This window comes from Branchiostoma floridae, chromosome 4, assembly GCF_000003815.2.
Source record: "Branchiostoma floridae strain S238N-H82 chromosome 4, Bfl_VNyyK, whole genome shotgun sequence".
Classification (NCBI taxonomy): Eukaryota; Metazoa; Chordata; class Leptocardii; order Amphioxiformes; family Branchiostomatidae; genus Branchiostoma; species Branchiostoma floridae.
Window position 1 is genome coordinate 15,018,981 of NC_049982.1, and position 18,144 is coordinate 15,037,124.

Sequence of the window (18,144 nt, forward strand, 5' to 3'; positions counted from 1 at the left end):
TATGTTGATTTTCTGATAATTAATAGGTACAGTTCTCCTGGAAAATAAAGTAATTTAGGGCCTGAAGAAACATGGCCAATTTTATGGAATCTCTCCAATATCTTGGTGTTTCTGAAAAGATCAAATTTAACTTCAAAACATGTCTACTTGGCTGGGTGCCACAGCTATTATCCTCAGGCCACCAAGCCTTGTTATGAGGCCGCTTGTAATCCTCTTATGATTCTCAATGGCTGATGAGGTGATGAGCTATCTTGTTCAGGTGAGGGCTGACTTGAGGCTTGTCTTGTCTGCAGGCCTGGCAGTACGATTTCTTTGTATACTTGAAAAGTGGTCTGTAAGATGTGTTGTAAGTACATGTTGTAAGATTGTACTTTGTCTACTAAGACTGTGCATTCAAAGAATGAAAGATAGAAGCAAGGAGGTTAAAAATAACAACCTCCTTGATAGAAGTGAAAACACTATCTTTATAAAGAAGTCTGGAGTTTTTAGCAGCATCTTCATGTGTGATTGTTCTAGGATTTCTTTAAGCCATATAATTATTTGGAGGTTATTCACAACCCTTATCATGGTGACAGCTAAATACAGCAGTGTCCAAAAATAGGTCTCTGCACCAATCCTGCTGAGAGTGGATGCTATTATTTGCTATGCCTAATTGCAGAACAGGTTCCTGTTAGTGGCAAATTACCTTTTAGTATTCATTGTCAAGCTACCCGCTATGAGAATCCTCTGAATGGAGTTACATAGTGTGTGGTTGTGCGCCTGGTCATAATATCCAAGTCTCAGGTTTAAGTAAAAAATTAAACTTTCTTGATTGCATCCATGTAAGGCATTTGTTGTCAGCAGAAATCAACAGGATGATCATGAGAGAAAATGTCCCTTTGTCTTCTGATATATACCCCTCAATACCTATAGTAGTTGTTACTCCTGACACACTTTTTACTGAGCAGTACCAGGCAGCAGTACATGGAATTTAAGACTTTAAGACTTCTATGTTTACTATTCAGAAGATAAGTCTTACCACCCCCAGGGATTTTAAAGGCTCCACTCTATACATCCACATGTCTGAAGTATTATTACCAGGCTGAGGTATTATTCACTTTACTCTCATTTGTCTTCAGTAGCCAAATGGTTGGTATGAATTATTTAGCATGGTACTTTGTGCATGTTTATCATGTCCCTACATATTATTGTGGAATGTTTAATTATGTCTGTTGTTATTAGAAAGCTTTCATTTATTCAACGATGTGATATATTATACAAGGCTTGAAATACCAACTTGCAATCTGCAACTAGTAGTGCAAGTTATAGAAAAAATTTTGGAGTTGTAGAATAAGGCAACTTATAACTTGCCAGTTAAATGAATACAGACTTCGTATTAATAATATGAGTCATATATAGAAGCAAACATAAAGAATGTGTTTTGGCCCTTGGTAAGTAATATTCATCTTTTGTATAGCAGAGCTGCTAAAAATCTGTGAGTAGTACAGAAGAAATGTCCACACCTTTATGGTATTACAGTCACAACATATTGAATTACTTCCCCCACAATCAACCGAGCTACAAATACAGTTAGACTGCTGTAGGAATGAAGAGTAAATTGTGTCTGGTGATCCCCCTATGCTGGACTGAATAGCCAGTTGCCCTTTTCTCCACCCTGCCTTGTGTTTGTATGGCCTGATTGTTGTGCAAATCTCCCTGCACAGTTCAGGACCTGACATTGAGCCCCCTGTTACCCCCAGCCTTTGTCTGCATTTTCCCCTGCCAATGTACATGTAGCCTGCAAAGAGGTGGGTTCTCTTATTGTTCACTAGTTTTACTAGTCTGCTGTTTTAGTCCAGAATTGATGAGGTCTCAATCAGTATACATTTAGGTGAGCCTAGCTGGCATGCATGTAATACCTTCTTCACTAGCTCTTTCCTTTTATGAATTAACATGAAGCAAACAGTTGAGCTCGAATCAGAAGAGTAGTGAAAATTTATTCTACAACATGGGGTAGCTGAGATTAGTATGCATTGATAGCACTCTGAGAACACTCTGGCCAAATCTAACACATTGTTGCATTTTGTGAAGCTTGGTAGATATATGTAATTGGGATTAACCTTGTATAAACAGAAGGTGCACCTTTTGGCTTGCTTGGTGTCTGTTGACAGTCTGACATGCTAGCAGTTTCCTTTCCCTGTGGCCATGATAGAAGTAGACTGTTTCACCTTTCTTTTTTTCATTGTCCCAGCCTTTATTCACAATGCAGTACAGGATGATCAGACAGGCTAGCTTTCTGTGTCTGAGCTGGGTCATGTTTTCTGTTGGTCTGCAAATGCTGCATTGTTTGGTCAGTAAACTGGGCAGCCCTGTATGTACAAACTGTTATCAGGTCTCCAGCTCTTTGGGGGGGCATATCGCTCAACTCTGGGCATTTTACCTTCAGGGCAAGGTCAGCTGTGACTTCTGGTCCTTCAGGCTTTTCTCCAGGTGGAACATTTGATCTGTTACCTGCGTGGTTGCTAGCTTTCATCACATCAAAAGCCCTTGTTTACCAGGCGTGCCAGCTAAATATTCAGCTGTTTTTCTGAGGCTTTCTTTTGCTGATCCTCTTAAGGCTGCACATCCGCCGTGCTCCCTGCAGACCCTGCGCGACTGTGTTACCTCTGGCTGGGTCCTTTGTGCAGGCAGTCTTGCTTGTTCAATACAGTACTTACCATCAAGTGAGCACTTTGTCCCGGTGTTGAAATATGAATGCTTGTATCAACTGCTCCTTCTGTCCACTCAAGAGCCTGACCTCCACTGCCCAATAACATCCTTATTACAGATGTATGTATCTAATTACCTTTTCATAACCCTTTTCAAGCTGTTGAAATTTCTCCTTCCTGATACAGTTTATCAATCTTATGTGAAGAACAGTTGGAGATTTCTGCGATAGTGTCTATAACTAAGCCAAATTCACAATCAGTCATACTTTGCTTCACATAGTATGCACAGCATGTGATTTTGTTCATCCAGGTGTATTAAGCTATGACATGTGTGCAATTACCAAATTATAGGTTACATTCATCTCTCACTCACAGTAAAACAGACTCTGAAAGACCAGCCTTTCCTTCTGAAAATATTGTTTTTGTTGATTGTTTGAATCCAGAGGCTTAAATGCCCCAGCAATCAACCTATATTTTTAACTGATTCAGCAGGAAACACTCGGTTTTAGAAGATACAAATTGTATTCATCTCCCTACCTCCTCTTTTCAGAGCATGTTAGGAATTGTGTAATGCAAAGTCATTGGTGCATCTCATAGATCATCCTTTGGCATGTTTAAATCTTTCATGTAACCTAAATGCACTGGATGATTACTGGGTTCCAAGTATTTACCTGCTCTTGCTCGTTATGGGGTTTGATAGAGTCTCATAACAAGAGTATAGTTAATGAACAATTAGAGACTAAATCATGTATTTGTATTGCACAGTGGGCACTTCCTGACTAGGGCCAGGTCATGGCAGACTAGTTCCTCCAGCCTCTATAAAACACTTCATTTCCCTCAGTGGAAGTTCACCAGTACTTCCTCAGCTTCAATTGTCCCTCAGCACGGTGGAATGGCCGTTTTGCTGGGTGATCGTTAATCGGTGAAGGTCGGTGGATTTTGAGCAGGATTGAGTTAACCTTAAGGCTTGGCTGGTGAGGTGACTAGTTTTTATAATCATGAACCCTTGTTATTTCCACCAAGGCAAATCTGTCTTCAATTATTCTTGGCTGGGAGCCAATATATACAGTCTGAGTAGAAGTGACCAGGTTTAGCAATAGGGTATCTGGTCTCTGTGATCACCAAGGGTCCTTTTCTTTCTCTCCATCATTCTTTCATTCTCTCGCTTTATTTATAGCCACCTAATTTCTCTGTGAGGGCTGCATGGGCTGATATGCTGCCTGCAGTCTTTATGACCCTTGCAGGCTTTTAATGGTAAAGATTATTGACAAATGTGAATATGGGGTTACTGTTCCATTTGTACCGTTCTTGTACCCAGATACATGTGCAACATAAGCAAATGTTGTTTCATATGATCTTGCCTTTCACTTTTTGTTTTTCATCTATCTAAGTGAATGTCTTATGTTAATGCCTGAAACTTGTCCCTACTGATGATGTAAAAGTTAACCTGTTGTATGTTGTTTCTGCAGATTGACAACCATGCCGAAGAGGAAGATCCGTCTGCTGGATGTGAACCCTCACATCACCTGTATGCTCTGTAAGGGCTACCTGGTGGATGCCACTACCATCACAGAGTGTCTCCACACATGTGAGTCACACCGTTCCCTTCTTAGTCTTTTCTCCTTAGTGTTTCTACAGGTAATGAATGAGGTAAAATTTATCTCAATCTACTTTTATAGGTTATAGAATGATTTTCTCCCTCTGGTCATAAGAACGAAAATAAACATTGCACAGTTTATACAAGTTCAAGTTACCACTCTCCTTTTTCACTTCAACAAGCACAACAACACAACAACATTGGGTCAAGTTAACAATGTCCCAACCTAAGGACTGCAGCCACTTCAAGTAGCATGTAACTAGGGTGGGTGGCAAAATCTCTGATTCAAACCCTTGAGTAAGGACAAGATAGGTGACCAAACATCTTAGTGTGGCCCAAAGCACTTTTAAAAGACTAAGTAGTGTTGTATCTAGCCTGTCTTATTAAAAATATTGTTTCAAAGCATGTTTGAGTGATGAATCACAGCACTGTTACTCAAATGGCAGGAAACAAGGTTACACTTACACAGTTACATAGCAGAAAGCACAAGAGGGTGATTTGCAGTGCGAGCAGGTGATTGCTGTTTCTGTCTATTTCAACTGGTTAGATTTTGGCAAGGATAACATATTTAGTGTTAACTTCAGCACTGGCAGAATGGTGTGGCCATATGGTACATGTATGCAGTCTGGAGGCATGTGGGATGTTTGTGTTGTTAATCTGAGTGCCAGGGGCTGCAACCTTCTTGTCAGGCCATCCAGACAGACAGGCAGTCCCTGGATGTGGGCCAGGATTCAGGTTCATTGCACCTGTCCTTAGTGTTAACCTGTAACACAAAACATACATACCTGGCACATGGTATATCAAATGCACAGCACATGAAAGGAAGAGTGCTTGAAAGGGACTTGTTTGCAAGACCAGTTCTGTCAGAGTTAGATCTACTCACATTTTGTGCTTTAGTAGCCTCCAGATATTTTTCGTCCCGATGATGGGTGCAAAAAAGTTCCAAGTGAATCAATTGCTTCATATCTGACAGTACATATGATACCAGTACGGTCCATAGACTTTAAGTATATATTGAATACATATCATGTGAGGAATGTTTGACAAAGTAAGTGAAAAATTGCAGAAATTTATCATTTATTCATGTACTGGTATTTTGTATGTCAGTAAAGCAAGCATTCTTAATGTCAAAGGTTTGCCCCCTCTTGTCTGTACCCACTTCTAGGGTGGGGTGGAAAGACCTGAAGACTTGTCAGGGCTTTTCAAGACAAGGTCAAGAGGCACACTGTAGACCAGTGGTTTATAGATAATGACTGTTATTCATCACAAGGTCATGTGGTTTGATTCTGTGCTGGGGTGGGTGTCCATTTCAGACCTGCATCTACTGCAGGTGCTACTGGTTCCTGGGATGTTGTAACTGTCAGTCCTCATCATCTCATGGTGAACCATTTCTCCCTGTTGCAATTGTTGGTAGTTCCCTGGACTGAGATCAGAAAGAGACTTGTTTTATCTAAAAATTGAATGGAAAGACAAAAGTACAGTTATAAAACAGTTATAAAATTTATAAATCATAAAAGAATGGGTTCAGGTATAGTCTAATTGCAATTCACTTCTCGGCACCTCGTTTTAAAAATTACCCACTTCTCAGAAATGAAATTCATCCTTGCAAAGGTTGTTCATGCATCCTTCCTTGACTAGCAAAGTGACCCCACACATTACTTATTGAACGTACTGTAAAGGTATGCCCATGTGGTTGCCCAATTCATTATGGCTGGTGCTCTTGGCTGTAATTATATCAGCATGGTCATGAGTGGGAGAACATGAAGGTTATACTCCTGTGGAATCATGTATATTGTATGTAAATGTCTAGACACATTGCATTTACAGTTTCATTACCCAAAATGCTTACAAATCAAGACAACGAATATGATAGTGGGCGAGTGAGAAAAGTCAAGTTGAATTCCTACTTTAGCCTGGTGCTGATGTGTTCAGTGAACTATGTTGTTTAACAAATTGCTGAACACCAGGTAAAATCAATGAATACCTGAGTACCGTTGAGACCTAATTTATATGTTAACCATTTTACAGTTATATCAGAGATCGATGGGTATTACAGGCACACAGGACTCTTTTTTTTGTTGTATATTTGTATCCTGTTAAGTCATTATTGTAGACAGCCTGGCCTGTAGCTCTGGTCATTCTAAATGTAAGGAGAAAACAGGAGTGAACTTGATTCATGGACAAGGCCAGGCTGGTGGGGAGACGACAGCCATGTGTGTGAGCGGAATGTTGAACAAAGCCTGCACATGGCTGACACAGCCAGCCAATCAACTCCTGCGACCTTGTCAGATTCTGTGTGGCTGACTGAAGGTCACCTGTCCTGTAGCTGAACACTTCTCATTCCTTCCTTCCTGTCATAGCTGGTTTACTCAGTTTATTGCCAGGTCACTCAATGATGTATATATTGGAAAATTGATGTCTGTAATGCAAGACTTGGTGTTGATCGTTGTCTGCAGATGTGGGGTTTGCCATATGTTCATGCGCTGCAAACAAACTTCTTTGTTTCAACATCAACAAGATGTATGAATCTTTGACAAGCTTATAATTCTTTTAGTCTATCTATTAAATATGGATTCTATTTGTTACGATCCATTTCTAATGGCCATCTGATAAAAAATATCCCAAATTGCAGGCCTTTTTTGTCAAGCTGAGTTAGACTATAACAGTAATTCTATGTAAATATGATAGATTTGTGACATGCTACAGGTTTGAAGGTCCACCCCTGAATGATTGGCTGGTTGGTGGCGGATGGCAAATGTCCTTCGTGAATGCAGACTCACTGACTTGCTGGCCTTTCTGGGCATGTGTGTTTGGGATATGGTGTTGCCTGGCATCCAGAGAGCATGCACTTTGTGCATTCCACACATTCTTAGAGATTCCTGGGACACTTCTCTCAGCCCCATCCACTTGTGTCTGTTGTAGTAGCTTATGCCTGTATTGATTAAAAATGACAACAAGAAATAGTGTTCTTTTGTTCAAGTTTGGTCCACTCACTGTTAAGCAAAATGATAACAGTGTTTTGCTTTGAAAGCTCATGATTTCATGGTTTGTAGAAAAACTCAGAAACTCTATGCAAAGCACAGTCTTGGGACAAGGCAGGAATTACAATTATAACTCATTCTAGTTGGGAGGAACCCTATCTGCTACTCCCAATAGCATGTCAGTTTTAAAAAAGATACAATCTTGCTCTTAACTATATGTTTTGTGTGGAATAGCAGTCAGGTAGCAGCTATTACTTGTGACAGTAGCAGGACGGCAATGTTGATGTATGAGATCGATGTTTGAGCACATCTTCCGTCAGGTAAAGGATCTGTGGTACCATCATGTATCTGAACGTCAGTATTATTGGATTGTCATCTGAAACAGACCTCATCCAAACTTGTGATGTTTTCAGCAGGGTCGGGAGAACAGCTAGGATGGCTTTAGCAGTAGATTTGTCTGCTTCCTGACTGGGATCCATCCCTAATAAACGGGCATAGCATGAACTGCGCGGTACTTTACTTCTATTACCTGCAAAGTGGCAGGTTGCTATAACTCTTAACTGCAATTTGGTAAGATTGTCTGCATGGGCCCAGCCCTTTCCTGTAAATAAATGGAGGTAGTTTTTAGTGATTTCGGAATGTAAGCAAATTTCGTATTTTTCTATTTCCAGTGGTGATGTTTATCCCTGTTGTGACCTGCGAAACACATGCGCATGTAGCTCATCACATTGGTGTGGCCTGATGCATCTGTCAAACCTCCAATAAAGTAAACACAATAGCTGTTAAATTTGACATAAGGTCATCAGATGGTTTATAGCATCTGTAATCAAAAGATGAATTGAATTGATTCTGATCATACCTCAATCTGGATTGACAGGGTGGAGTTCGCAATACATACAAATTATATAATGATCAGATCTGATCTGTGTTGCTCTGATTTTATTAAGGACTTGATTCAAGGATTGGGTATGCTAACTGTAATTTGGCAGAATCATTTAAGATTTGGAATATTGCCAAGCAGGTGATAGCTCTCATGTCTATGATAAATGATTGTCCTCTGGATATGAGCATCCTGCAGTGATCTCCCTTTAAGGTTCAATCTCTGGAGACTTACTTTATATTAAGATTACCTTTTATTCTTATATGTCATTGAGAAAATGAATATTATTACTGGTCATCAAATATTTGTGACCAATTCTTTTGTAGCAGTACTTACAAAATACCTAGTATGCATGATGAGTACTATTATACGTAAGCTTTCACATGTGTTCTTGAAAGGGCTTACAACTGCTACAGGTAACTTGTCATGCATTTTATCTGGAAGATAGCCACATAGGAGCCATTCACCTGCATGTACCATCCTGCTGTGTACAGAATTGATTGACTATGGCCTCGGATTTGAGCTGAACGAGGTTAACCAAGGAACAAAGACAGTGACTAAATACAGTTCCCATTTCCAGCCGTTAGTCTCTGCCCTTTCATCAGCATTCAAGCTGAGACTCTTGGGAGGCAGCCAAGTGAAGCCTATCATAAATATCATCCTTCATCTCAGTCTTGAAGAACAAGATATGCAGCCTTGAACTTCTCGCCTGATTCAGAGCAGGTGTTTATATGTAAATACCCTGCAAATTTGAATGCAGTACATTCGTGGCAGATCAGAATATCCAACTATTGTATATATATATAGAAAGAAAGACACTTCAGAACTCCCTGTAGGCACGGTGCTTAAGCTCTTATCTGTCTTTGATTTATGGGGCTTTGTTTGGCTGCTAGCCATCATGGTTCCTTTGTCTGGGAAGTTTGACTTGTGCTTTATCATATATCTGGTGTGGGAAACGGTATAGCACCTTCAGGCAGAAGATTGTGCAAGCCATTTACAAAGGGCAACTTTAAGCTGGCCATTTTAGTGTTTTTGCTGGAGGCTATGTTGGTCTTTGTGCCTTTTTTCTACACAACAAAGTGTCGATATGTAGTCATCTTTGTGTCTTGTCCAGCCATGCTAAGTAGCTTTAGGTATGTTTGTTGTGAGCTGAGGGGGAAATGTAACCTGAGTCTCCTGAACAAGCAGTGCCTGGTCTGGTTTTGTTGACTTGTAAAAGATACTAGTGTTGGTTATTGTACCCATGTACACCACAGACAAAAGTATGTCAACCAGCCGCCGAAAGTTTTCTTTTTTGTGGGTGGTACAAAAGTCGGGTTTGCTTTATCTTCAGAACTCGTCAAACTGATATCTTTATCTGAACAGCTAGCTAAAGAAACTAACATATTTAACTATATTCTTAATTTCCTGCTAGCATTACTGAGTCCAGTAGAGAGGTAAATATCCAGACATGTACATCACATATGTCTGATGTGCTTTATGGGGGCCAGGTTATAGATTCAGGCAGGTGTCTGCTCAGATGTTTTTGCTCAAATGTTTGGGTGCCACCTACATACACAAGTTCAGCTTGAAATAGAACATACTGTTAAAACTCAGAATGCCAGGTCACCAGAGACTGGTTGAGATAGTGAGGGAAAAGTCTACTAAAATCTATTGCTAGATGAAGGGTCATTCAGAAATTACATGAATTTAAAGATGGGGAGGGAGACAGACTGGACTGCTTTACTGCAGTATATGCCAATGCCAGTATTTCAAGTCATCTTTATAGGCCATTCAAATCCTCAGAATACAAACACAACTGTAAATGTATACCTACATATACGATTTACTAGTAAAAGTAAAAAGCCCACAGTGGAGCCCCAAATGTCCTACTTTACTATTGATGTATACTCCAGGGTATTGTTGGCAGAATTCACATTAAACTCACCTGAGTCCGTGCACAGATGCCATATTTAGGTTGACCTCAGAGGGATCTATATTGTGACATTCTCATTTGCTGTGGAATCCATTGGATTTGGAGGTTCATGTCACAGAACATTACCCAACTGTTTCTGGCCTACTAGAAGTGAATAACCACATGGCGTATGCATGTAACAACGTGACATGGCATTAACTTACAACCTTTCCTTTCAAACATGCTTGGCATGATGAAGCATTCCAAGGTAAAAGCTTTGCAACAGTGCAACAAGAATGTTAGGCGGAATGAAATGCTTTAGCTAAAGGTACAGTGTTGCACAGTTGTCTGGCGGTAAGATGGTTGGCTAGTGGTTGGTTAGTGGCAAAACTACAGGTGCCTTGAGAGGGAAGGATGGAGGAAATAGCCATTTTTATGAATTCAACTGGTGTGTCAAGGTGACATTTCAAGCACTGGTAGTGTCTTTTGTAGTCAATGAGCAGTTTTTGGACAACTGTTCCCCAGGTCATTTTCAGTTGCAGTTTTGGAATGGCTTTCCGATCACTGCAGGCGTCTCAGGTAATTCTTAGATGAAGGCAATAATCTTCTTGCAACTATGTAAGGGTTCTGAAGTTGTCTTGGAAATAGCAACACAGCACGTTTGCTATTCTTTTGGCGCATAAGTATCCCAATGAATGTTACTTGATAATCAAGGAGATAGTACCTAAACATGTCTTATCAAGTTCACGCCACTGCACATACATGTAACTCCACGAAAAGCTCCACTCCACGAAAAGCTCCATTGTGTGTGCAATCGGATAGAAGAACTTGAAATTGATGTTAGTTGCTGTGATTTTGTCGTCAGCTGTTGGGAATTCCTGCCATTTTGGCACTCCAACTGGTGACCTTGGTGTCACCAGGCATTCCAGAGATTGCATTGAAGTGTGAATGGCATATTCACATGGCATATATACATAAGGATATGGCGGAGGCGGAGATTTTATAGTTTCTAAAGATTTAAAGCTTTTCCATTCATTACTGTGGTTGGTCAGCAGTTGCTGTTGATATTATATGACACAAGACACAACTTTTCCATCATCTCCTGACATCATGAATGATGTGTTATGACCCTATTCGTGGTATTGGAGTAGGGGTCCCAAGTTGCCAAGGTTTTGATTTTTAACTCTTGCCTTGCTGACCTAGATATGCTGCATATGAAATTAGATGAGCCATTTGTAGGAAACAAGTCAATGTATGATTGATGAGCCAGACAGTTTAAACTGCCCACCATGTTAATTCCAGCTGTCATTTTATGTGGTTCAGATGTTGTATTTTCCCTTTATTTCTTAGATAATTTTCACGGACAAGAAAGTTCATGACTTACGCAGACTGAATATTGCAATAGAAGAGCAAAATGTGGATTGAGGATTGGACAGCTTAGTTATATGCCAGAGTCTGTTGAAATGATTGAAGGGGTGATTGACATTTGGCACAAGTACCCAGACAGACATTCTGCCCAGGGCTGGTCAAAGGTTGTGCAGGGCAGAGACTGAGAGAGTGGATAAAAGTCAATATATGTATGTTTGGAGGCTTCTGTTATTCCTCTGAAATGGAGATTATCATCCCTTAATACATACAGTTGTATTTACTCATTGTTCTGTAGAAACATCCACACATTTCTTGAGCCTGTATTTACATGTAAACTTTTCCACTGGTGATTATCAATTCAACCTCCTGACATAGACATGTCACACTAATGTTAGCAAATGGAAGACAGTACCTAATTACCAGTTTCTCCTGAGCTTACTCAAGATCTGATTTTAATTCTTGCAGGAAAATGTCCTTTTCTGTAGGTATAAGGTTGGATTTAGGAAAAAGTAGGCCTTAATTCTCCTTCTGATGGAATACACATGGCAAATACACATCAAGAGCACAGATTTACATCTCCATTCAAAGGGTAATGAGAACATTGTGGAATGTGTTGGTTTAGGTTTCAGTGGAGTCTCATCTTAAGAACATTAAAAAAAGCCACTAGGTAATGTATATGTGCAACCCACTGTTAGCTTGTGATATAATTTTCCAGTGTAGCTTGCATTTATGCACATTGAACATTCATATACAATGTATGTGGTTGCATACCAGTATATGATTCTAATACGGATTGTGTCATTTTAGTTTTATTAAAGCTGGCTACCATCTGTTTGGTAAAGATGAGAATCATTCACACTTAGAATATCTAGAGAGGTGTGTCTATTAGGCTGGTCAGTGATGGAGTTGATACATTGTCCCTGATACTAGTAGTCTGTGTTTGGTTCCACAGACAGGTATTTTAGAAGTGTGTCTAGCCTGCTATTCATCTGTATTGTATGGCAGTTGATGTTATCCAGAAGTCAGTCTAATTATGTGTTGCTGTAATATGATAGCAACCATTTTCATTGACTGGTTTACTAGGTGTTTAGTGTAGAAAATCAAGAACCTGCAAATAACCTTGTACTTTTGTAGGCTCAATAAGCTGCCCATAAAGGTTTACCTGTGTCTTTTATGTAGATTAAATGTTATCTTTTGGCCCTGATTGCATACTGAGCAAACTACCTATAGCCCACTTGCAGTCATGCAACATCTGAAAGTGGCATAAGTGATTTCATTCACCAAAATGGCTATTTGTTTTATAGCAGTAGTGTACCTATGCATGTACATGTACATAGGACTATTGTAGACAGAGGTTCTGGAAGCTCTGAAACAAGAGACCAGGGGTGCTTATAAATCAGCTGTGTTTATAAACTGGTTGCCACCAAACTAGATCATATTGCCACAAGAATTATTAGCAACTTTTGTTCCAAAGAATGTTTGATCTGAAAAGTTTCAACAGCAATTACACTAGCCAAAATTTGGAGGCATCTAGACAGGTAGTGGTGCCTGTGTCTGGTAGTGCTGGTGTAGACAGAGGGCTGTAGGCTTTACCCTGCCCTGGGCAGGCTGAATGCAGAAATACAAAAGCTGTCTTCATGCTTTATTGAACCCTGTCACACTAGATTAATCCTGCAGCAGCCAGGCAGGGGCAGAAATGGGACACTGTAAACATGTTCATGTAGAGTTAATCCCTTCAAGCCTAGGCTGGTAAAAAGTGATAACTTGAAGAAAAGATGGTCTACTGAAAATGAGAATCTTGTATCATCTTACAAATGGTTGTGATATGGTATGAAATCTCTGTTACATTGTAGTAATGCATGTAAAAGGCAACCAAGAGCAGTAACCAAAGCAGTACACTCAGTACACAACAGTAGCTACTGTTTACTTTGTTGTAACACTATACATTTAGGAAAGGATGCCATGTTACATAAAGCAGATTTCTTTGTTTGAATGCTGACAGGATCCTATGAATGTGTGATTTGATTGGTATACCGAAACATCAACTTTTAAGAAATCTTTCGGATGACAGACATTCATTTGTCAATTATTAGACCCGAAAGTATCAAAGCACACCCATAATTGTTCTAGTAAAGACTAGATATAAATCAATCATGGAGAATGGCTTTACATCTGATAGTAGGTCACCGAGGAGAAGCATTCCTGATGTCACTTTGATTATCATCATGAAATCCAAACACACAATATTACAAGAAGAATGTGATGTCATCTCCTTAGAGAGCTTTAAAAAAAGACCAACTTGAAGTTTATTTCTTACTAATATTCTTGATGAAGTTTAGTCATGAAACAATATATGTTTTTTGTCCATTTTGCTACCTTAAAAATTTGGTCTGTTATGTGGCCTACTTTTTAGACCCATTCTGTTGTATATATTATGTAAAATGTTTTAATGGTCCCCATGCATTTATATAGGTACATGTCACTAACATGTTATTTCCCCTAGGTATAATTGACATTTGCTAGGGGCAAGTAAAATATTCATCATAACTCCCTGACATCCCTTCGTAGGGCTCTTCTCCAACTGTTATTTTTGTGTGTCTTAAAGCAATTATTTGCTTATATCCAGAAAAAAATACAGTTCAGAAGTTTATATGCAAATTAGGAAAAGGCATGGAGTACTATGTATCACTGTATGCTGAGAGCACTCAAACTGTCAGATAGTATTTTTCGTTGTAACTCCCACAAAAATCAAGCCTTTTCCCTCAATTTTTTTTCTGCATATGTAAGTTGAATGCCAGCACCTTATGTTCACATGTTTATACGTTTTTATTGATCTTGTATCAGTTTTATAGAGAATTGAAGTTAATATGCAAATGAGCTGCCAGGAGCTGGGCCAGCCAGTCTGGCCTTTGTTTACAGGGTCACATGATGAGGGTGGTGGGCTGTTCCACCTGGCCACATTATAGAGGGGGGGCAAGGTTCATAGTAATGGAACAAAACAGCCCATTTTACGTACTGTAGCTAGATAAACCATATTTTTATAGGGCTTAACCACTTAGTTGTCGTTAGATTAAGGGACATCAAGTGTTAACTGTAAAATAGACCCACCTTGTCATGCTGCAACATAAATACTGTGACTGTGAGTTGTTTGGCTAGAGTGAGAGAGTTAAGACCTTCAGTCTGGTTATGTTTATCTGGGTTCATTTTACATCTTTAAAGAACGGCTGTCTCGTTAGAGTTGAGCTTGTAGTTGTAACATCAAGTGTTAAACCAGAAAAGATTGGGATCAGGGTTAGAAAGTGTTGTTGGGTTTTTGTGTCCAGATTTCTCTCACCAGATTCTAGGTGACCCTAAAGCTTAACCCCAGGATTCCAGGGCTGACTATGCCCTGCTTCAGATCTTCAGCCTGTAGACTGTTAATATCACAGGAACTCTCAACTGATCCTATCTTGGTTTTTAATCAGCACTTCCCATTGACAATAGGGTAATGTTTCAAAGTGAACCATGTTCAGGGGTAGCATGGAACCAGCTGTGTAAGGTTGATAGTTCAGACTGGAATGTCAGTCAAAATATGATAGGGTCTCACAGACTTCATGACATCAGTATAGTAATTAGTTTTAACCTCTTTGATGAAAGAAGAAGTTTGGCTGCTTTTTTTTTAATCTTTGAGACCTATCCTTAAGCTTAAACTAACCATGTGTGTGGAGACTTCCTTCTGATCTCAATATCAATAGTATGTTCTTTTGATGAATGTCACTTCTATAATATGTAAACAAAAGTGCACAGCACAGAATTGTATCTGACCTGAGTAAAACAACTATTTTTGTTCCAATTCCTTTACCCATGGTCACTAATAATGATAATTGCAGGGCATTAACACTTATGTCCTTTCCTACTACCATTCCTGCATTCCTTCATCTCCAGTGCTGAGACATCCCTCACACAAGTGATCAGCCTGACCAGAAACTTGTGCAAGTCCCTTCACTAAAACTAGTAAGAATCCTTGGCCATGGAAGCTAACAACCGACGATCTGCAGAAACGGGTTGCAAAAGGACTCAAGGAGAGAGCTGTACCCCTTATTATATACTGTCCTGGGTGGACTAGCCATGTCCTATCAACCTTGAAATGGAAAAGCCCCAGAACAAACCTTGCAGCCCTGCTAGTTGACAAATGCCTCTGGTATCCAGACAGTGTTGTCACAACAGGAGTTCCAGACTGTAGCTTTCTATCTGGCCATTGGTTAGATCATGGCTAAATTCAGGGCTCGAAACAACTTTTTTCTGCATACCTGTACTGGTGCAGGTAAAACTTAAATTTACCTGCACCAGACAAATTTTACCTGCACAACCATTGCTATTTATTCTGTTAAAGGTGGTAACAGTCAATGTAGCTGATAACAATCCACATACACCTACATCATATGACATTTATGTATAAAAGCCAGTACAAGGACCCGTGCAGGTTAGGTGCAGGTAGACACCAGAAATACCTGCACAGCTCCAATTTTACCTGCACTAACCTGCATATGCAGGTAGTATTTCGAGCCCTGCTGAATTGAACCATAAATATGACATCAGTATTTTTACTTCCATCCGAGGCATTTGTAGCGATTGATTTCTTGCAAGCCATATTCACAACAATTCTTGTCTAATTTAGATTTGGATATAAAAAGGCCACCCTTATGTTCCGGGTCATTACCTCTTTTGTCATAACACAATAGAGCTGGCACCTGCACTTTAAACAATCCAGGTGTGCTATAGGAGAGTGTAATGCAGGAACAGCTGTACCAAGTAGGTCAGTCAGGCACATGTGAGGCTGCCTTCAACCAGGACTTTTTGAATAGTCCTGAAATATTGATTCAAGAATTGACATGGCTTATTTCCAGTATCTTCATTAGATATTGTATGAAGTGATTGAAATGATAAAGCTGCTTATATTTTAGGCTGCAGATAATTTCTGATTTCATATTTTGTCTTAGAATACTCCAATGTTCTAAACCAAGTTGTCTTTAGTTGATTAAAACCTGTCACATGATGGTTCCATAAGGACTATGATGGTTTTATGGTAGCTGGTTTGTGCCCTTTGCCATGATGAGTGGGATTAGAAACCAGGCAGCATGTTGGAATCAATATTTGTGGCACTGAGAATTGATCGGAGTAAAGGCTCAATACGTTTGTCTGTGGAAACTCTAGCATTGTCAACAGCACCTTTCCGATTCACTTGTTGGCTTGAATTGAAGTTGGTTTCATTTAGGAGCTTACTATGTTATAAATACAATGTAGGTATACTGCCAAGTAAACTTCCTACTATTTCTTTTCTGGCATTGGCACAGTGAATGGTTAACAACCAAAAGGCGATGTTGCTGAGGAGGGACTGAAGTATTTACCTGATTGCTGGTCTATTAGATTATATTCAATCTGTTCAATTGTGCAGTAAACAATAGTTCATAGACATGTAGGTAATGGCTTTCGCTGTCTCATGGTTGTGTGCTCTGTAAAATAGATTTTATATCCTTTTCTATCATGGAGGGATTCAAACATTGACCCAATATTGTTTTATAAATAGGCATGTGTGCTTTCTGTATGTGTCACTATTGTCTTGCCTCCAAGCTGGCACCTTCAAAGTCAGCAGCAGCCAGATTGTAGCCGTAGTCAGACTAATGTTTCTAATTAGATTGCCAACTGGACCAGAAGTAATCCTCTCAGAATGTTTGACCCTTTCTGGCCTTCATGATTCAATTAGTGATGTCTGGGTAGATGTCAGCTGCCCCTGGCGACCTGCCAGACTTGCTGTGTCCTGAGTCATGAACCAGACCAGTGACATGGACATTTGTTGTGTACTGTATAGTTAGGATTTTTAAGACATTTTCAGTTTTGGTTGCACAGTGGGCATCCTGCCTGTGCTACCTGTGGCACTTACCTGCAGCCACCAATCATATCAAATTATCATTTTACATTTAATATGTTACAATACTGGCTACACAGAGATCATGCACAGGACAAATAAGCATCACTTTTAATTGCTAATTGTAAATTTCCACAGTTTTGTGCATCTTAAAAGTCTACCAAACAGTCTTCTTGCTGAAATCATTACCATATGGGATAGTTTTTCTTCCATGTCTTCCAGATATGAAGTCAGGCTCAACAACCCGCTATGTAGAGTTTACTTGAGATTAATCACTTATCAAAGGACTCCTGGACCCTTACCAGTAGCATGCAAGTCTGATGGTAGGTTGGGACCAAAGCCCTGACCTTGTGACATGCAAACAGGATTGCTATGAAATTAAGTATTGGTCATACAAAACAACATGCAGTATTCTTTCCATTAAAGTTCATATACAGCTTTAGACTTCAAAGAATTTTTTAGGACTGTGATGCAATGTTGATTCACATACAGCATTTGTATCTTAATTTGAGATGCCCAACGACAGGTGATTGATATAGTGTTCTTTTAGGACTCTGTCCTCCACTCATCGTCTGTTTGCAGAGACTCTATAGAACTGGTAACAGATGCAGACAAAGCATTTGCCCCTGGCCAGTAGTTGCCCTGAAACACATGAATATCAGTGAGAATGTATGTTACAAATGTTGGGCACTGTTAGATATGACCCCGACAGCCAGCCTGCTGGGAGGCAGGAGAGCTCTCAAATCCCACCTGCTTTGTCAGTTTTAGCCTGAGGCAGTTCACGTTTTGATACACTATCTGTAAATGTACTAATACATGTTATGCATTTATG

The 18,144-nt window shown here is 39.7% G+C and overlaps 1 protein-coding gene across 1 annotated transcript in view; it reads left to right on the forward strand.

Moving 5' to 3' along the window:
- LOC118413588 (polycomb group RING finger protein 3-like) overlaps window positions 1-18,144 on the forward strand; it is a 45,600-nt gene that overhangs the window by 15,051 nt on the left and 12,405 nt on the right. Inside the window, exon 2 of the mRNA XM_035817115.1 lies at window positions 4,157-4,275. Coding sequence (XP_035673008.1) covers window positions 4,167-4,275 — 109 coding nt within the window. The 5' untranslated portion in view covers window positions 4,157-4,166. The remainder of the gene's footprint in view (window positions 1-4,156; window positions 4,276-18,144) is intronic.